General features: G+C 45.9%; 1 protein-coding gene across 4 annotated transcripts in view; it reads right to left on the reverse strand.

Moving 5' to 3' along the window:
* Positions 1-22225, reverse strand: part of DCC (DCC netrin 1 receptor) — a 618393-nt gene that overhangs the window by 329342 nt on the left and 266826 nt on the right. For all 4 annotated transcript variants that reach the window (XM_072860253.1, XM_072860252.1, XM_072860251.1 and 1 more), the window contains exon 3: positions 7058-7342. In XM_072860253.1, the coding sequence (XP_072716354.1) occupies positions 7058-7342 (285 nt within the window). The remainder of the gene's footprint in view (positions 1-7057; positions 7343-22225) is intronic.

The following is a 22225-nucleotide window of genomic DNA, read 5'->3' on the forward strand; positions in this document are numbered from 1 at the left end:
ATTTAGAAAAACAAGTGATGCCTGTGCCGGGTGTGCTGCTCAGGACAAGGATTTTGATCCATTTGTTGCTCAGTTTGAAAGGCAGGAGGAGCAGCGACTAAAAATCCAACCTTGACTTAAATGCAATCGATGGAAAACGCAGTACAAAAATACAGTTCCACTGGCTACTACTGGTTTTAAGCATTTAACTTTTTTCTCCGGGCAAGAATATAGCTTCAGGTTTCCAGTCATTAGTTTTTCAACCTAGTTCATAAAAACCCTGCCGATTAAAAAGCCTTTTCCCCCAACTGCGTGCTTACAGAGCACACTAACAGCAAGTCTATAAAGACCTCCTGGATAAAGTACAATATTTCCCACGTGTTTTTACCAAAAGGCAGGCTATGTAAAGGAAACAACAATAGTTCTTTTCTGAACTACTATTAATTTATCAAGATTCACTCCTTCGGCCTCAATCTGCAAGCTGGTATTCAGATTGCTGGTCTCAGAAATCCCTTCCAAAGCATCCTTAGCTCTAAGCAGAGGCTTCGCACGCTTGCATGCATCACCTCGTTGGTAAACGAGCATCCAAATACCCGCGGTGCAAACGAGTTCAGCTTATACCACAATCTGGATCCATCTGTGAAGGGGACCTGGTGTCGTGAATCACCCCTGCAATTTCTACATCTATAAATGACACTTCTTTACGTTGGGGTTTTTGGTTTGGGGGTTTCTTTGGTCTTGTTTGCTTGGGGTTTATATGGACTAATCAGAACAAGGGCAACTAATCAGAAATAGGAACTGGAGAACATAAACGTGAAATTGGTTAGATTTAAAAAAAAAAGATTCACAATTCAGTATTTAAGTGGGCCACAGCTGTTAGAAATTTCAGAATAAACACCGTTAAGCACTAGCTGTAGAGGTTAAGAATAAGGTAAAGACCTGACTTAGACAATTACTGGCTGTTAGGGAACGTACATCAACACAGGGATCCTCCCAGGCTATACAAGATGAGAAGAAATCTGTAAGTTCTCTACGCACCTGATACAAGCTCACAGAATCATACAGGTTGGAAAAGACCTTTAAGATCATTGAGTCCAACAATTAACCCAGCACTGCCGAGCCCACCACTACACCATGGCCCTAAGCACCTCATCCACACGGCTTTTAAATACCTCCAGGGATGGGGACTCCACCACTGCCCTGGGCAGCCTCTTCCAGTGCTGGACAACCCTTTCCGTGAAGTCAAATTTCCTAATACCCAGTCTAAACCTCCCCTGGCGTAACTGGAGGCCATTTCCTCTCGTCCGATGGCTTGTGACCTGGGAGAAGAGACCGACCCCCACCTCTCTCCAGCCTCCTTTCAGGGCGTTGTAGAGAGCGAGGAGGTCTCCCCTCAGCCTCCTTTTCTCCAGGCTGAACAACCCCAGGTCCCTCAGCCGCTCCCCATCAGCCTTGTGCTCCAGACCCTTCCCCAGCTCCGTTGCCCTTCTCTGGACACGCTCCAGCCCCTCCATGTCTCTCTTGGAGTGAGGGGCCCAGCACTGAACACAGCATTCGAGGTGCGGCCTCACCAGGGCCCAGTACAGGGGACGATCACTGCCCTGCTCCTGCTGGCCACATGACTTCTGATCCAAGCCAGGATGCCATTGGCCTTCTTGGCCACCTGGGCACACTGCTGGCTCATATTCAGGCGGCTGTCGACCAACACCCCCAGGTCCTTCTCTGCTGGGCAGCTTTCCAGCCCCTCTTCCCCAAGCCTGTAGCGCTGCATGGGGTTGTTGTGGCCCAAGTGCAGGACCCAGCACTGAGCCTTGTTGAACCCCACACAATTGGCCTTGGCCCATGGATCCAGCCTGCCCAGGTCCCTCTGCAGAGCCTTCCTCCCCTCCAGCAGATCAACACTCCCGCCCAACTTGGTGTCATCTGCAAACTTACTGAGGGCGCACTCGATCCCTTCGTCCAGATCATTGATAAAGATATGAAACAGAACCGGCCTTTGAAAACAAGTGTCTTCAACAGACACTTTACAAGTGACTACAGCTCAATGCGTTGCATGAGGAACTGATGGCTGAGCTTCAAAGATCGCGTGCGTGAGCTTCACCAGATCTTCCTCAAGACTACATTTAACTATGAAACTCAGATTAAACAAACTCATACCAAACAACGCAATTCAGTATACTCCACCCCTTTCGTTTCCCCTACGCTTACCAAATCCGACGTCCTCAGACGAGGTGCTTCCTGCATTCACATGACTATTCAAAATCAAGCTAAGAGAGTGGTAACCGCAAAACCGTCCGCACCCCAATGTTACACTATATTTCTATAATTCTAACAATGCAATTGCTCTTCTAAAAAGCGGAGTCACTCAAGCAAGCCGGAGCTCACGAGGCAACTTCTGTTGTGCGCAGTGACTTAAACATAACCATCAACCTCTCCTAATTCCTTCTCGTGGGACCCATTTCAATTCGGTCCTTTTGGCTGCTGTTATCCTTCTCTCCTCGGAAGCGCAACCGCAAGGAAGGAGCTGAATCACACGGCAGCAAGCAAACTCTGTTCGCATTAAATATGAAGGAATTACAGGATATTGTTACCGTTATCTTGCGCTGCAGCTCAGACGACAAGCTCGGCGAGAGAGAAGGAACCTCCATAATAGACAATACTACAGCGGCAGATTACTTGAACGGCTAATGATAAATGCAGGATTATTATTTATAAACAGAGGATTAATAGCTTTCAGGCACCAAACTACTCAACTTTTGCTTTTAAAATGTCATCTGTATTTCTGAAGTGTACAGACCTCCCAAAGAAACAGACTCATTAATTCACAGAAGCAATGAATTCGGCTAAGAATTAATTCCTTAGTCCTGGTGTGTACAAGATCTTTTGCTTCCCCCCCCACCCCCTTACAGTAGCATTATTCCCTCTAAATTAATTAGCTGAGTGCATGCTGTTATCTGAATACGTATTTCTTCATGTTTTCAGTATTTGCTAGAACTTTTCAGCTGGGATTAAGTTTCTGGACCCCAGAGAAAAGAAGAGCACTTCAATTAGAAAGGTGAAAAATGTGCATTTGAAATGAGCTTTCTGCAAAAAGCTGCGATGGGTACTCTTAAAATTAAGAGCAATACATAAAACCCGACACATTAAAAACTCCTCAAGAGTTTTCACAGAATCACAGAATCGTATAGGTTGGAAAAGACCTTTAAGAGCATGGAGTCCAACCATAAACCTAACACTGCCAAGCCCACCACTACACCATGGCCCTGAGCACCTCAGCCAAACGGCTTTTAAATACCTCCAGGGATGGGGACTCCACCACTGCCCTGGGCAGCCTCTTCCAGTGCTGGACAACCCTTTCCGTGAAGTCAAATTTCCTAATATCCAGTCTAAACCTCCCCTGGCGCAACTGGAGGCCATTTCCTCTCGTCCTATGGCTTGTGACCTGGGAGAAGAGACCGACCCCCACCTCTCTCCAGCCTCCTTTCAGGGCGTTGTAGAGAGCAAGGAGGTCTCCCCTCAGCCTCCTTTTCTCCAGGCTGAACAACCCCAGGTCCCTCAGCCGCTCCCCATCAGCCTTGTGCTCCAGACCCTTCCCCAGCTCCGTTGCCCTTCTCTGGACACGCTCCAGCCCCTCCATGTCTCTCTTGCAGTGAGGGGCCCAACACTGAACACAGCATTCGAGGTGCGGCCTCACCAGGGCCCAGTACAGGGGCACGATCACTGCCCTGCTCCTGCTGGCCACACGACTTCTGACACAAGCCAGGATGCCATTGGCCTTCTTGGCCACCTGGGCACACTGCTGGCTCATATTCAGGCGGCTGTTGACCAACACCCCCAGGTCCTTCTCTGCCGGGCAGCTTTCCAGCCCCTCTTCCCCAAGCCTGTAGCGTTGCTGTGGCCCAAGTGCAGGACCCAGCACTGAGCCTTGTTGAACCCCATACAGTTGGCCTTGGCCCATGGATCCAGCCTGCCCAGGTCCCTCTGCAGAGCCTTCCTCCCCTCCAGCAGATCAACCCTCCCGCCCAACTTGGTGTCATCTGCAAACTTACTGAGGGTGCACTCGATCCCCTCATCCAGATCATCGATAAAGATATGAAACAGGACTGGCCCCAGCACAGAGCCCTGGGGACACCGCTTGTGACCGGCCGCCAACTGGAGTAAACTCCATTCTCCACCACTTGTGCTCAGGTTTGTCAGGCTTTTTTTATACACGCTCTTCAAAATCCGTTCTCATATGGCCCGTGTACTTCTACGGGCACATAGTTTCCGATGGAGAATTTAGCGAAGCTGGAGCTGTTTGTAAAATGTGTTTATTGATGTGCTGGGGGGAGAATCGGCTCCTTCCAGAGCTTCCCCAGGCAGAATCAAACCACACATAGGACACACACTTGCAAATGGTCACTTGTAAAGTGTCTTTTAGTTACCAAAGTAAAAATTTCCTGCTCAGTGCTTTCCCCCACCCCGCCAGACACATTCACGCACCTACAAACCTCTTCAGTAACGGAGGTTGAAGGCTCAACTATTCCTTCATTTACATGGTGAGTTAAAGGACAGGTTTGGGTCTGGTAGGGTGACTTTTACTTTTTTGTCCAGGAAATTAGTCATTTCTTCGCCCACGTATTTTGATTTTCTAACCTGTATCAGGTCGGACGAGGAATTTTTCTATCAAGAGGAGACACAGGTATCTCTAGACCCACCATAATGTCGAATCAAATATTTAAGCCACAGGCACTTCAGTTAAAGAAACTAAATGACTACAGATGTTTATCCCTCGCGTTCTTTTTTCTTGCAGTCTCTTTGGAAGCTGTAGAGAAGATTAGAAACTATTTGCCAGGATTGTGGTCCGTTTCGCCACAAATCCTGACAGATACGCTGTGGGTTCAAACAAATCACAACCACTGCCTGTGGAAGAAGCAGCATTTTAAAAATACAGGATTATGATGTACTACCTACACCTTTTTTTTTGTTTTGTTGCCTATTCCTTTGAATAAGATTTAAAAAAAATTTTTTTTTTTTCTCCCCACTAACCAGGGGGAAAAAGCCAACAAGAGTATTCTGCCTTCACTAATTATGGAAGAGGAGAGCTGCAACTGAAGACAGATTTCTACCAACAAGCAAAAACAGGAGAGGCAGAATTAGCAGCAAAGTATCAGATAGCTCTGAACCATCAAAGCGTGCACATGAGAACAAAATTCCCAAGAGGCTCAATAAGATCTGAATTTTTGTTTCAGGAGCACCGCTCATTTCTTATAAGAGCTGCTGTCTGCTCACATTATCCTGAAACGAGACCTTGTGCTGCTTGCCCTAAGCCAAAGTCTGATGGACTCCACTAGTTCCTTGTTATATATTTTCCTCATTATTTGCTCCAGTGTTTCCCTGGTATAAGATTTTAACATGCTGGGAAGAGATAAATTAATTCCCCCCTCTCCTATAGACAGCCTGAGAGAGGCCATTTAGCCAGGATGTTAACGACCGAAACTGGGAAAAGGAAGAAACAATAATCCATCCACAGGTGATCAGAAATGTAGACGCGTGGCAAATTAACAATACTCTGAGAAGCCAAGGAGGCCGAGAGAAGCCCTCCAGGTCTGTCTAAAATACAAAGTTTTATATTTTCTTAATTTTAATCGAGACAGCTGGGGAAAAAAAAAAGTTTCCCCCATGGATCTCAGATCGTCATTAATAACCGCGGAGGCAGGAATGCCTCGGTGCTGCCCAATGCATAAGGGACAGCACAGGGCTCTAAGGTCACGGTGAGCTTGGAAGCCCCAAGAACATCCACCCTGGGGCAGCCCGTTAGATAAACCAACGAATGGGGAACAGGTCCACGCTACAGAGATTTGGTGGTGACCGCAAAACTCTGGTCACCAAAAAAATAGGGAAAGACCTGCAGGTAACTCCAGGTGATGTGGGCTTCTCCTGTTGCCAGCTGTTCTGGCCGTTATTTTGCTTTGCAGCTCTAAAAAGGATCAATATCTACTAGTGTAGCAGAAAGCGAGGACGGGGGCCTTGGTTTGTAATCCTGGTTTGGGGGGTGGTGGGCCAGGGGGGTTGTTTCTTTTGGTGTCAAATCGCAAACACCGAAGAAACTGTAATCCCCCAAATTCCACTGCAATAAATCCCAGAGCTATTATAAACCACTCCTAGAAGTGAGGATGAACTCATCAAGTTTCACGTGTTATTAGTATATGGACTCTTCCCTAGGAGTGATCCCAGCCTTCCCGATTTCTATAGCATTTGGACCCTCTTAGAAGTCTGAGAATCCTGCTCAGTTACCTCTCACTTAGTGAGAAATCATGCAAACCAACATCATTTATCTAGAAAATACATACATAAAAAAAAATTCTAAAAATACATCATCCCTGTCCCACTTAATTTGTGGTTACGTGTTAGCGTGTAGAATTAGAAGGGAAGGAGATCTTGCAGCACTACCTTTTTCAAACCACTCTGTTGGTGCTCAGATTTTGATACTAAACTGCAGCGGTAACCATCTATTTAGCTGATGAGTTTATTAAGAAGGAGAGCAAGATGTTTACCTGGCCATGAATTTAGGAACATTATCAGTTAAACTGCGTCCGATCCCAAACTGCGGTCTGAGCAACTTGGCAGATCACATCAGGTGCCGAAGTATCCAAGCAACCTAACTTTGAGTAGGTAAATTCAGCAGCTAGTCCCAACAGATTGCCTTTCAGTCGATGGAGCGAGAGGAGCTCTTCCAGAGAGCGCTCTGGGAAAAGAATTCCAGTGCTCTCACCAACACGGTGAGCTGGGAAGCTCTTGTCTCTCTCCATTGACCTCGTCAAAGAGACCAGCTTCATACATATCTAAATTTGGTACTTGAAGTCAAGCAGTATGAATACTTTCCTAAGGTGTCAACTCCTCACCTTTGCATCCAACTGCTTCTAAAGGTCTCCAGGCTCTTCCATGTGAAGAACAACTTGGAAGCTTGTAGAAGTAACGGGAAAGAAAGTGGGATAAATCAGCCTAGCTGCCCCAGGAGGAGTGACTGCTCTCTCAGAGAACCAAAGGACATGACCAGACAAGAGAGAAAAGCGGTCTAGAAGGGTCCAGCTCTTACCTGCCAAAACTCTGACTTCTGCATCGTTGCCAGTTCGAGAACTGGCTGGGTTTTTCGCCAAGCATCTGTAGATCCCGCTGTCTCCATGCTGAACCCTGCTGATCTGTAAAGCTCCGGAGGGCAGGACGGCCACCCGCGTGTCGGCCGGGCTCGGGAACAAGTCCTCCTGGTTCCGCTGCCAGTGCACCACGGGCATGGGCTCCCCAACAACTTCACACTTCAGCAGAATGGTGTCTCCTGCAAAAGCCGTGACAGATTCTGTCTGGGAAAGAAACCTCAGTGGTCCTGCAAACACAAGCAAAAAAGAAAAAAAGCAATTATATAGCTGCTGAAAATAGAAGTTGCACACTGTTTCCATGCTGATTTGGATCTTGTTAACAATCCAGACTAAAAAAAATTTAAAAAATTATATGATATTCTGAAAACTACTCGGAGATCGCTGTAATGGCAGGGTGACTAACACTTTCCTTTGTAAATGACAGTCATTAACAGCAAAGAAAAGATGTGTTATCAACATAAAGAGTAAAAAATTGCACCTGGTACTTACAAACCCACTCAGAAACAACTTGAACAAAGTACAGATACGCTATCACGCAATACAAACTGTTCCGAACAGGGTGGCATTCAAAGGAAAGCACAACTAAACTTCTGTAAGGTTAGGAAAACGTTACAGTCGCGTCTTGCTGTATTTCTCCTTCCCTAAGCCCTTCCTCCCAAATAAAAAGAAAAAATACTCCAAAAAGCCTCCGCTAAATAAATTACTCGGGTCACATAATCAAATACTTCAAAGGAGGAATGGCCTGTGTCTGTTTTTTCCATGAAACATTGACTCGCAAGGGCAGGAGAGCAGAGCTGGGAGCTTTCGTTGCACAACCCCCAGACGCCCCAGCCTCACTCGGTGCAAAAACACGAGGACCACGTCCTTCACGTGCTACAGAAGAAAAACCCGGCAAGAACAGGACACGGTCTGCAAGATTCAAAGTGCAGGTGAAAGACGATGTCAAGAGCATGAACTTTATTACCTGGCAGCATCGTTGCTTTATAAATAGCATAGATAAAGTTGCAAAGAAGAAAAATAAAAGAAAAAAGGAGGGGGGGGACGACACGACATCAGCCCTCTTTCCAGCCAAGTATGAGAAGGACAAATCAAGAAGACAGGCTGAAGCAACTGCTTGGATCAGGGACGTGCTGGAGATGGTGTGGACATATTTTGGGGACCTGCTCTGGCTTTAGCCTGCCTGCGGGGACTATTTGAAGCCATACCAATGAATACGATCACTCAAAAGCGTGTGCAAACATGCACCAAGTGTTTGAGAGCGGAAAAACTTAGAAGACGACACTAAAAGCAACTAAAAAAATATATAGGAAACAAGCATCTTTTAGATTATATCAGCCAGTGTGCAGTGAAGGCTTTCAAAAAGGAGCTGGCAGTAGAGGCTATTAAGAAGCTGAAGAAGCAAAGAATAAAGACCCCAACTTTCCAGACATTAAACATGCCACCCAAACGTTCAGCAATGTACTGGGGAATGATCACGTATCAAAAAAGACATTTGAGTGGGAGCCCCGAGTTGATTTCCTGGTTCAAACACCTATTTTCTGGTGTGGTTTTGGCCACCCGTCTCTTGTCTCAGTTATCCTCCTCAACCACGTTGCTCCTACCTCCCAGAGCATCCCCAAGGATGAGATCTCGCAAGCCGGGTGGAGCGCTTCCACGGGGTGGAGCAGGGAAATGCTTCAGCAAGACTTGAAACTGGCTCAGGGAAGGCTTCCTAACGGCATTTCCACACGTGAAAAAAGAGCCTACGTGAATCTACTGTTGCGTGGGCAGCTGTGTTTCCTAATTGCCGTGTTTACGAGTTATGCCTATGAACAAAGCGCGTCAAGAAGAGGCAGTCGTTCCCAACCCCGTCCACACAAGCCCTGCCCTCCGCTGCACCCTCGCACACGTTCCCGTTACAGCGAGGATGCTACTTTCCAGCCGAGCTATTGGCACAGACGCGCAAGTAGCAGCTTTTCACCCCCAGCAAAGCTGGTGCAAGCTAGAAAAATAGAAGCATTCAACACTTTAATTTAAAATAAATAAATAAATAAATTGAAGATAAACGCAGTGTGAACAGTGATGGAAAGCTGTTGAAACTGCAGACTTTTCCAGAAGACAGCTAAATCTAACAATTTACTGTAAAAACTAGGACTAAAAGAATTGCCATAGAAGGACTTCTTTTCTTTTTCCATGGCAGCACTGTACCTGCCATGCCCTGCGCACAGCCAGCTCACGCTTCGCCCCGTCTCCGCACCGCCTCCCTTTCTGCAGGCATCTCAACTCTTTTTCTTTTAAAGCTTAAAAAAAACCACAATAAAATCTATGCATAACAGATAGGATATTGCAAAAAACCCTTTTGCTGTGTCCCAGTGAAAAGACACTAACCACCTTTTTCCATGGTTACGTTCAAAACTCGTTCATCTCTCTGCTGGCCCGCAATATATGAGATCTTAAAACTATCCCTGGGTCTTTACAGCTCTCCCGGCTTACAGTGATTTATTTTAAAGACTGTTTTTGAAGCTACACAGATGTTTAGGTTGTCGGGAGCTGGCTCAAGGGAACGGACCAGCAAATACATTCTCAGAAAGTCACTTTCCGAGACAGACCCTGGAATTAAACATTGCAGATCCTCGGCGATGCTTCGCTCCGTAGCCGAAGGGTCGCAGATTATACCCAAGCCTACTTAGGAAACTGAATTGAAAGCGGTACCCAGCTCCGATTTACCATGCGGTCTGGTTGGCAGCCTATCAGGATCCCCATCTTTCCTTACAGAAGACCCAATTATTAAGCAATTAAAGTTCACTTAATAAAAAGGCTTATCATTTGGGGGACAGACCTCAGGGTCTGGAACATGTTTAGCTATTAAATATTCAGCAATTTAGTAGCACTCAGTACAATCCCCCCGAGAAGAACTGCTTTAAATGCTTTGTTTGTTTCAAATTAAAGTCTGCAAGGTTACTTAACATCAAGACAAGACCTTTTTTTCCACTTTCAATTCACATAATAGCTGAAGGGCAAGAAACCAAGGTAATGAAAAAGAGCGATTTCCTTCTGCTTGCTTCAGAAAATAGGAAAGAGCGAGCGCACGGGTGAGTGACTCTGGAAATGTAAATATTTTAGAAACTGCTGTCTAATTCTCTCTTCCACGGGCTGCCTTCCAAAAAGGTGCTAGACTTTAGTTACTCGATATTCTCTTTTTTTTTTGTTTGCTAGCTCCCATCTATAATTCTGAAAAGATTTGCACCGCGTAACGTGCAGCAGAAGTATCAGAACAAGACCTACAGACTTCCCCAAATAATCCAAGTACAGGCGTGGCGTTCGGGTTCGTTCATAGAAACGGGAGCTAAATAAATTGTTCCCCTTCTTGCTGCAAACCCCATCTTATGGGACTGGAAGGCATCCATCTCCAAGGAGATAAAACTGATGAAGAGCCGGACACTCAGATTTCTGATTTAGAAGAAACTAATCGGGGGGAAAATCAAATTACTAATATACATTTATCAATATTTCTATAAAGTACTGCCAGCCAGGGAATTCCTGCAGTACGGTACCAGACAGCCACTCCTAGAGCCGGCTGTCAGCCTAATGAGGATTCAAAGGGAAGGATTTCAATATTACAATAAAATGAATATTAATAAGATATTTTACGCCTTTGCATTTTTTATATATGAGATTTGGGCAGTTAACGTTTCTATAGATGGAAGTTAAACCGATTTGCCACAAAGGGCACCTCGGTGCAAAGTGAAGGAGAGGAAGGTCTGAGAAGCCGAGGAAGGAGAGCTGGCCGGTGTTTCGAGAGCAGATGAGGCCAGAAGACGATGCATCAAGTAATCATAGGCCTATTTACCATTACCTATTTTCAACAGGACAGAAGTTCAACCGCTCCTCAACCTTCTGTCTGATATTGGAAATACACCATCCTGCTAGGAGCCGAATATTTCAAATAATACTTACCAACCACCAGCTGGAACTATACTCAAAGCATGCCAGCGGAAACACAAAATCTTAGCAAGGAGATGCTGATTTGCTCTACAGTCCAAATTTCCAGCTGCTCTCTGCTTCAGCCATTGGCGTGGTCTACACGATACCATGGATGATCTTTTCTTATTAGCGCTCAATTTTCATCAAATTCACATACCTAAGCTAAAAATATATCAACGTCGTTAATGTGTGAGCATTTGTCCTTCATGCCTAAATTAGACCGCCCATCTCCCAGGGCTTCCTACATACTCAGTGCAGAGCGGGGCTTTCCTCTAGACAGGCGGAGGAATCCCTCTTGTCTTCACCTGGCTGGGGAACCCATGGGGGTTACCTAAATTAGGTGACCACATGTTAATTGTATCAATACTCAGATGGGATTAGTCAATTAAGAGCTCATGACCACTACAAATAAGGCAGGATCTTCTTTTTTTAAATACAAACCCCACTCAGTATTCTGACTACGCAGAAGATATTTAAATCCTGTGAAACTTCACCCTTGAACACAAAGTACCGCGATTCTGACCGCAATGCACAGACACGGTCCCCACCGGTAGATCACATCACATACAAATACACCATGAAACGGGGAATTTGCAGGTCCCTGACGCTTGTGATTTATGATGTGAACATGCGATTGCCTTGATATCTCCTGACTGCGGAGATGCACGTAAGCAAAACTTTACTAGAAGGTAACACGGCTGTTTGAAAGAACATAAATTAGGGGTAACTACAATATAGTCAACATCCCCTAACAACTGTACCCTAAACTGTTCCATCAAAAAATAAGATATTGAAAAGTAACTGAGAATTTCAGAGACAGAGAGCAACGCAGCGTCCTTAGAAATAAACTTACACAACTCTAATTTGCTCTCTTTTGTGTTCCCCGGGTCTCAGGTGTTATTTCTGCAGCAACCCACCGTGGCAGCCCTGGGGAGATACCGAAAAGCAGCTCTCTGTGCCGCTGCCACCAAAGGGAGAATAGACACAGTTTAAAGTCTGGAAGTTTGATTTAAGAAGTCAGACTTCCAACAAGGGTGACTCTGGTCTACGGCCCTGCCTGCAGGAGACAAGGATCAACGTGGGCTTGGCATTGAAATCGCGTATTGAGATCCAAGCAATTACTTACGAAGCACAGTGGCAGGCAGGTCCAAATAGCTCCAGATTAACCGAAGTACATAGTTACATACACAATTACTTCAATTCTTTTATATATGTGTGTGTGTGTGTGTGTATATACAATCTCAGTGCATCACAGTCTTTAATTTGTATTATGTAAACAAGAGATAGCATCATTTCAATGTCGTAGATGAGGAACCGAGTTTCCAAGACACAGGTTAAAAATACTGAAAGGCAAAGCCACAGAAACCGGCATCCCACTAGCTTATAAAATGTGGCAGCTTCTGACTGAGAAGAGTTCCTCGGGCTTTTTTAGGGACTTTTGGAGATCCTACAGTGACTGACTTCTTACTCAAGGTCACAGGAGAAATCCAAGGTAAGCACAGGTTTGAACCAGGCTTTGCCAATCTCTTCTGTAAATATATCAGTATTTCCTTCCTTTCTATGAAACTGAGGGGGAGTTTCTTTTGGGGTACCCACAAACTCAAACAAACCGAAGTAAGGTTCAGGGACAGCCAAGGGGGGAGAGGAAAGTTAGGTCCATGCCAAGTTCTCAGTTTTTCAGCAGAAAGGAGAAAAAACCTTGTAAGGGAAGGAGCTTAAAGTACAAATTCAAGCCTGTGGGCTCTACTGAAGAGGGGCTGAAAATGTATTTCCTGCAAAGAAAAAAAAAAAAAACAAACAACTTAGGGACCACCATCACCAGATACCCTAAAAAGAAAACAATAAAGGAAAAGTTTAAACAGACACTACTACGTTAAAGATTCATCAAACAAGCGTCAAAAAGCCAGCTACTTAATGTGCTTTTCTGCTGTCCTCTTTGCATGCGTCTCATTGCTTTTGGATCGAGGGGTGACTCATTCTGCTTCGTGCCAGGGGAGCGAAAGCAGCTTAGATGCTTTCAGCCAGATTCAGCCCAAACTCCGAGCCAAACAAAGCATTTGGCCTCATTTCAGGAGAGCCAAACTGTGATAGCTTTTTTTAGCCTATACGTTTAAGGGCGAGACAATTATTTCTGCAACTTGTATTTAGCGTTCAATTATCATACTGGAAAATGCTTCTTGACATTCGTGCTGGGAAGTCTTCTAGTCTTTAGATAGCCCTCCGAGATCCACTGTGAAGACGGAAAGGGGCAGTCCCTGCACTTCTCTCTCTGCAGCCCTTTTGGGAGGCGGATAATTTCGGTGACCTCAAATAGTCGCACAGCTCCGGAGGGAATCTCCGTAGCGGGTCAACTTATAACAAAGTCAAAGAAACAAGGCACAGATTTTATAGCTGACTGCAAAAGCAATAGTGTGTATATATATATATATATATATAAATAGATATACAAGAGAGGACTTAGGGGAGAGTTTAGGCTCGAACGCTTAAGCTGTGTTGCAGCCCTGATGCTACTTAGCTATGGAATTGCCCTCGTTCCCCAGGCACCCTCACCTTTTAAGGGGGTTTTCATCCTGATAGTTTACTATTAGATCGGATTCCTCATATAACGCCAGGAGAGCCACCACGTCTCCTCTTAAACCACATGGAGAGGAAGGTCAGAAGCCATCTATTCCTTCATCAGCCCTACTCTCACGTGGACACGTTCACACAACCGCTGTCGAACTCACTGTAGATGAGCTAGAAACCATAACTCACGAATAGAAAATTCAGAACATCCCACGTAGGAAGAAAATTTCGCCTTTTCTAGTACGGGGGCACATCGAGGTCTCCTCCAGCACAGCAATTCTCTCCCAGCACGTACAGTCCATTACAAATATTATAGCACCAACTCTTGGCAGCAATCTAATTCCACCAAGAAAGGCTAGCTGAAGGAAGATGGAGCCAGGATCTGCCCTTTGATGCCTCTTACCTATCACAGGAAATAAATGAACTTATTTTTCTGAAAAAGACTTTTCCCTAACCTGTGATACTGATGTCAGCTCAGATTATCAAAACTGCAAAAAATTTAAAATCTAATTTACTTGTCACCTTTTACGCGGCTCGCTTGCTGGCTTTGCTCAGCATAACGCATGGAAACAATCTATTTTTTCCATCCACATATTTATGCTGTAGGGGGATTTTCATCAAGGATTCAATGCCTTGATGGTCAGTTCTAGTTAGTCTTCACAGATCTTTCTTTCCAATTCAAAGCACTGGCACAAAGCCGTTGTGCCTGAATGTCCCACACACGCAGGATACGTTCAGGACAACAAAATTTTCAATTTTAACTGAAGCATTCAAGTACAAGCCTCAAGATCGCTTTTCTCTTCGTTATCCAGGTTTTTCAGCATTTCAGAGTTCACGAGAACCAAATTTGTCATTCTTCAAGATCACGCCTTGCAACTATGACCTTCTTACGGCCACAGGCACAACACGAATCTCCAGAGCTCCTCACCTATAGCTCTCTACGGGGTTGGATCTAGTTCCTTTCTCACAATTTCTACAAGTTATAGCCACGGCTTAAGACTATTTGCTGATTTCTCAAAGAGAAGGGGGAAAAACATAGTCGATACTCAAAGCAACAAAACCGCTAATATTTATTCACAAGCCTACGTGAGATACCGAATCTCTGGGAGTGTAACTCCCTGTCATTCACGGTAGCGCAATACACCTGCGTGGGGAAAAGAAATAGTACCCTCTCTTTTTATCATCCGCCGACAAGCCCACCTACTGCTTTGCCCCTGTTAATACACAAATCAGAGGGTGTAAATCTCTTCATCTTCCTGTCGGCTGCTCTTGCCAGCACTCGTGGCTTGCAGCCAGCGAGCAGAACAGGCTTCCCGCCAGTCGCCAATGAAATCATCAAATCTGCTCCTCAAACAGGAAATAAGCAAGAAGAAAATAGGCCTTTTTTTTTTTTTATTGCTGAAGGATCTAAAAAGGGCCATATTTCAAAATCTCTAACGAAAATCATAAAAAATGCAGGCTCTCTCATTTGCGTGCCACGCACTGGGAGTTCGCTGGTCCTAGCATCGTTTAGTCCGTTGTATTTAAAGCCCCACACTTGGAGCGGTGACTTTGCTTTCATAAAGCACCGCGAAAGTAGGATAAAGATGCCCTGAGAGGACCAGCCATCTCTTGATATAACAGTCCACAAACGTAACGTGATATTTTTGTGACTTGCCTCATTTAAAGTGCTTCAGAACCACCTCGAAAAGACCTTCAGAGTAATTAGGTGTAACTCCAGCCACACCTTCCAATAAACCAACGGAGTCTTCAAGCAGGACAGAGGTGTCCCCAACTCGGAGGAAGAAAGAACAAGCAATGCAGTTGCCCCTGCCTCCAACGAGCAGGGATTGCTCCCGGGCTACCACCGACAGCACCGAGCTGAGCAGTACCAGGGGACAGCAGCAGCCAGAGCTGAAACCCCGTCGAATCGGCACCGAATGCACCGGCAAGCCATTACCCAAGTGAACCTTGCACGGCACGACAGCACTAGTTACCCCAGCAGTCGCAGTAAGCCTTAGCGTGGTCTACAAGACTACCACAAACCTCTCTGCCACGCAAACCCCATCCGCTGCGGCTTCTGAATCCGGCTGTCTGCTTTGAGCCTCCTCTTTCAGAAATCTGAAATGTCTAATGCGGCGTGAACTGTGGTTTATTCTCCAGTGATGGCAGTAGATGTTTCTGATGTGACAGACCAGTTCTGACATATCGAAGGTCAATCTGTTCAGAGAAAGGAGGGGTAGGACTCTGCCACCATGAATAACAGATTCTGCCTAGACAGCAGAGACAACGTTTATGTATGTTCCCTTCCTCTCCCCTAACCCGGCTCATGGACTATCCTTCTGCAGTGTTTTGAAGAGCCAGAACATATATAAATTACTACTAATGCAACTCACAGCAAAAGGCTGCTTCCCTGCTCCCTCCTCCACCGACTATCCATAGAAGATCAAATCAAGTTCAAGGCCTCAGCCCTCTAGTTTAAGGCACTTAATGGCACAGGCTCATGATATCTATTTAAAGAAATGACCAATTCAGAACTCTCAATTGTCAAATACCACTCATCTTCAGCAGACATTCATCCCGCTTGTGCTGAAGACCAGACTATCTCAAGGACGGGGACAAAGCGTGGAACAAACCCTTGCAAGAAGAAAGATTCATCAGAGATTTCAAAAGCTTCAGACGCAAGCACAAGGGGACATTTATTTTAACTCATCGGGTGCAAGCATAGGGCATCTCACACACTCAGGGTGCGATGTATAAGTGTGCAAGGTGTACATGGCTCTTTCTTAAATGCCTGAATGCAGAGAAAGAGGCCAGACAGCCCAAGCACTGGGGTTGCTCAGGAGAAGACGCTGAGAAGATTGTGCAAGGCGGTCATAAATAAATGAAGAAGATGGGGAACGTTGGACTAGAAAGATGCAAATGCAGCACCTGAGAAGTTCTGGCTGCTGTCCATTTTACTTACTTTCAGCTATTTTATGCTTCTAGGGTTTGTTTCAGCGGGCATCCATTTTCATGGCTCTTGCCTGGTGAAAATCTTTGAAAGCCACTTATTCTGCTAAACCTAACCGCAGTTCCCCAGGGGCAAGACACATCACTAGCGATTAAAGGAACGCTACAGGTCAGGGAACTTTGTTTGGACAAACTTCCGAGAGTATGAATATCAAGCCTTTGACTCTACAAGCCTGGGCTGGGAATATCTTACCGCATTAATAAAAATGAGACCAACAAGATGTTTAGACGTTGTACGCAAACCCACGGGATGCGAAGCAGCTCAGTCCTTGATAGGTTGAACTATGCCAGAGAGGAAGGCATTCTCTCAAGTGCTGCAACATAGTTCAAAAGACAAGGAGGGGGGGAAAAAAACCCAAAAAACTAAAAGTTTACCTTTTCTCTAGACCATTATCTCACATGCTTCAAAAAAACACGCTTTAGGTCTGTCTCAACTCATTCCAGACCCCGAGAAGGTTCAAAGCCTATCCACCAACTTATTTATCGTACCCGCTTGCCGGTGGATTTGTCACGGTGAGATCTGAGCGCTACAGACGTGGCTGTAGTCATCCCTGCAGCGTCCCTGAGAGGTGGGAACTCCCCTCAGCCCACGCTCGACCACGCTCCTACGGGGACGGGCAACGCACCTGGAGACAGCGCGCTTCAGCCGTGCACCACGGGACAGCCCTTCGCCTCAAACACCTAACTCCTCTCTTCTTACATCCTCTTCGCGTGAGGATATAAGCCACACGATTTTTTTTACCTGACAGAAAAAAAAACTAGAGAAAGGGGTAGAGAGAACAAATTAATTGGGAAAGTAATTCTGACAGATTACACGTGATGCTACGGTACCCATCTGAAAACTCAAAGTCATGCAGCAAACCACGTTGTCAGAAATAATATAAGACTTAAATGAGACATTAAATGGGATGGTAAATTATTTTTCTCAGTTGGCTAACGCTTTTGAACTTACTTTCATATTTTTAAGATCTTTCATTTCGGCTATATTCCTTCCCTTATAGCGTAAAGCCTGTGTTTTCCACTAATCGTAAGGATCACAAAGCCAAGGGTTAAGGACAACCAGACAATACCCCCCACCCTTAGTTACTAGAATTGTGCCCAAAATACAAGAAGTGGCTAAACTTTTAAAAAAATTAAATTGGCTTGAATTTTTTTTAATTTGTCTTCAAAGACAAATCGCAACACTATATGATCCGTATTAGGGAAGACATCACACGCTACACAGCTGAACGCATAAGAATCAGGTTATAATTGTTTTACCATTATGGGTAGCAATATTTTTCTAAAATAATCAATTCCTCATCAGCCCATAGTATTTATTTATTTATGGGAGATCTATTTAAACGTGCTTTTCCACACATTAGGATTCAGCCTCCACCCTCTTTTCCCTGTCATTAAAACTAGCAAAATTACTCTTGCCCCTACCTCCAAGAAATCAGTGGCTTCCTCAGGAAAGCCACTAAAACCAGCTAATAATTTGGGTTTGACAGATTTACTAATATATTTGTAGGCCAGTGAAGCATTTGAATCACGTGACGTATCTTTTTACGAGACAAACTTGGTAAAAGCGTGTCAAAGTCCAATCCTGAAATACAGCGCAATAAATGAATTAACTGAGCACAGCGTACTCTCTATGGCCATTAAACTGGAAGAAATGCAGGCAGAGGCAAACACCAACTTGAGAAACGCAGAGCCAATTGGCATTTTATTGAGCATTAGGAGGCAACCCTAAATCACCGGCTATCGTCGTGTACCAGTAACCATTTAGCAGCAGCGGTATTTGTGGTACGGCAATTCCCAGAGGTCCCCGTGGGCGTTACAGTTCTCTTGTTCCCGATATTACACACACACGCGCACACACACAGGACCAGTTCCACGCAGCATAGGCACGGGGTGCTGCACCTATAAGTGGAAAGAATAAGCAAAGTGCAAGGAAAGGGAGGCGAGAACTGCCGCCTAACGTAGTTTCACACCGGCAAAATACTCCTGACCAAACACCAGAGCCAGGCCTGGGGAGAGAAAATAGCCAGAATCTGTACGTCCTCAGATACGGACATTATTTGCCCATATTTTCCCCATTTTATTCTACAATATATATACATCAAGCGTATGCTATGCTGCCAGTTCAGGCCGTTCCTGAGCCCACCTCCGTGTCCTAAGTTGCTGAACATCAGCCGCTAGTTCTGGACGATGGTAGCTTCTAGCTCAAACTTCAGCCCGTTGGGAAGCCAGGGAAGAGGACTCATCCTCTGCAGCGACCTGCTGCTCCCCATCAGCTGCAGGGCGGTACAAAACAGCCTCTTCACCTCCTCCCATCCGTCCTGGGCTGTAAGAGCCCTCCTTGCCCCTCTCCCTGCAAAGACAAGCTCATCTGCTTAAAGCACAACGATTTAAGTTGGCTTGTTTGATTGTGGCAGAAAGGCAAACGGTTCACACCACCGGGTACAGCTGCCACGCTGCGTAGAAACTGGTCCTTACTGTTTTCCAGCTCACATCTGCCATTACTTGCTGAAGCAGGTCGGTCTAGTACGGACAAAACAGAAGCAGCGAGTCAAAGCCCTGTAGATTCATTGCCTTGAAGACAAGCAACGGATATTTTAGCAATAGCCTGGAAAAGAATTTGGAAGGAGTAGGAGGGGAAAAAAAAAGTTATACCAGGAGAAACCATCTAACACCAATTCATAAACTGCAGAATAATCCGCTCCCCAATGCTTTCCCCGGCTTTCATACACGCTTTATCTTCCACTGGCACGTGTCCTTGAACAGAGCATCCTCTGCCTCCCCCTTCCACGGGGACCGTGTAAGGACTAACAAGGTTACCTCAGGCTTTACTGGGTATGCCGTTTTAGTTCGCAAAACCATTTAGCAAAGAGGAGCGACCAACAAACCCGTTCCTGACTGCCACGCGCTGCCGCACAGCAGGCGAGGCGGAGGAAGAGCGCGGTGGGATCCGGCCAGAAAACGATACGTGCTGCATAGCATCCTGGCCTCGGTCGAGCAATCTCTGTCTCCGGAGATCAAACGCTGTCCCGGCAGCCAAGAAAAGCCCCTGGCTACTCTTGAAACTCTTGTATGCAAGGAGTCAAATCCTGCTTTATTTACATACACGTTCTCAAGGACTTAAGTGCTACTGACTTTAACGGGCCGCTCCTTTCTATCACGGGCCGCTTTCCTTGCCAATAGCGCCAACAAACCTCTGCTGATAAAATGGTCTGTTCTGACAGGGCTAAGCTCTTCTCTGAAAGAAAAAGATAACGATGGTAACAGTAACAACATCACTGGAAACCACAGGCCATTAAAATGCAGCAACCTGCCCGCTCCGTTCTGATTGACTACTACAGCATTGTCATGCTTTACCACAAATCTAAGGTAAATCAGCAGCAGCCTTCAGCACCAATAAGTAACTTGAATATTTTATAGTGTAGCGTCTCTGACTTCAAGTTTGCTTTTTATCAGTAGCACAGGATAGGCTACGTCAAACCCAACTGCCCCTGCAAATGCCGCAGCGTTACGTTTCCCGCGCCGTCATCCTCATTTCCCCTCCTTCTTTATGACCGCATACCGAATCCTATATGCTCCATGTTTGCATTTCTCCGCTCCACACGTCGGGGTTAGGCAAGGATATATTGCGCTGGTAGCAGAGGTACTTAGTGCAAAATAAACTTGCCCCTGAGTGCAACTCGGGCAGCCTTGTCAATTCAGAGGAGAAAATCATATAACGCATGAAAAGCAGGCTTTTTCCTTCCTTCCCCAAGGGGGAAGGCCAGCATTTCGGAAGGAGCTGTTCAAAAAAATCGGCCTTCTAACATCAAAAAGGATGTTAAGTGCAAATAAATCAAATCTGAGAGAGAAAACAGGATGAGAGTAGTTAAAAGGCACGGTGGCACCTTTTTAGCTTTTGCAGGTAATATGCAGTGCACTTACACAAGGCTAGTTATCCACTGATCTCAAAATAATTTATAAAGTGTTAATTGACTCATGAAGCTTCGCAATTTTCCCCTGGGAGAAAAAGCAAAAACATCATCTATATTACACAAGAGCTGCTTGGGACTTTTTCAGCATGCCGTGGTTTAGCCCCAGCCGACAGCTAAGCCCACCCAGCCGCTCGCTCACTCCCCCCTGGTGGGATGGGGGAGAGAATCGGAAGAGCAAAAGTAAGAAAACTCGTGGGTTGAGATAAGAACAGTTTCATAACTGGAACGAAATAATAGTAATAATAATAATGATTTGTAATGAGAAGGAAAACAACAAGAGAGAGAGAGAGGAACAAAACCCAAGGGAGGGAAAAATAAAAAAAATAATAATTAAAAAAATGATACAACCGCTCACCACCCGCCGACCGACCCCCAGCCAACTCCCCCAGTTTCTATACTGGGCATGACGCCGTATGGTCTGGAATAGCCCTTTGGCCAGTTTGGATCAACTGTCCTGGCTGTGCCCCCTCCCAGCTTCTTGGGCACCCGGCAGAGCGCGGGCAGCTGAAAAAAGTCCTTGACCGGTGTAAACACCGCTTAGCAACAGCCAAAACATCAGCGTGTTATCAATATTATTCTCATATTAAAATCCCAAACACAGCACTATACCAGCTACTAGGAAGAAAATTAACTCTATCCCAGCCGAAACCAGGACACAGCATGACGGTTTCTCACCCAGATTTTTCACCTGGTCAGTGGTGATTCTGCAGAGCCCAGACCCGGACGGCGTTGAGCTCCCGTCGGCTCTCCTGCCCAACAGTTCACAGGCAGCTCTGGAGCTGCAAGGTTGACGCTACCCGAGCCCTGCCACGTGATTTATTCCAAGACAGAGACCCCTGCGTCCCCAGGACCCCTCTCACAACATCCCAAGTCTACAACCACCGACTCGAGCAACCTCTTCGTGTACACGGGCAAGAGGGAGGTGGGCTCCCGGCGCAGCATCTCCAGCACACACTAGGCTGTTTTGTGGGCAGGAAAGGCAGCGCTGCCTACTGGGCAGGTCACGGGACTGATGTTTTGCAGCCCTTGTGATACTTTATAGCTTCTCTTTTTGGTTTGGGAGGTGACTTCAGGAAGGTCACTTCTCTGTGCTTCATTCTCTCCCTCTGCACAACCGGGACCAAGGACAGGAACATCGCTGATAAAACGTTGTGCCATTATCTTGGTTTCAGCTGAGATAGAGTTAATTTTCTTTATAGTGGCTGGTGTGGGGCTATGTTTTGGATTTGTGCTGAAAACAGTGTTGATAACACAGAGATGTTTTAGTTGTTGCTGCGCTGGTCAAGGACTTCTCAGCTCCCCATGCTCTGCCAGGGGCAGAATAAGCTGGGAGGGGGCACAGCCAGGACAGCTGAGCCCAACTGCCCACAGGGCTATTCCAGACCATATGGCATCATGCTCAGTATATAAAGCTGGGGAAGAAGAAGGAAGGGGGGATGTTCAGAGCAATGGCGTTTGTCTTCCCAAGTCACCGTTACGCGTGCTGGAGCCCTGCTGTCCTGGAGATGGCTGAACCCCCGCCTGCCCGTGGGAAGGAGTGAAGGAATTCCTTGCTTTGCTTTGCTTGCGTGTGCGGCTTTTGCTTTCCCTATTAAACTGTCTTTATCTCAACCCCCG

Source organism: Ciconia boyciana, chromosome 4 (genome assembly GCF_034638445.1).
Source record: "Ciconia boyciana chromosome 4, ASM3463844v1, whole genome shotgun sequence".
Lineage (NCBI taxonomy): Eukaryota > Metazoa > Chordata > Aves > Ciconiiformes > Ciconiidae > Ciconia > Ciconia boyciana.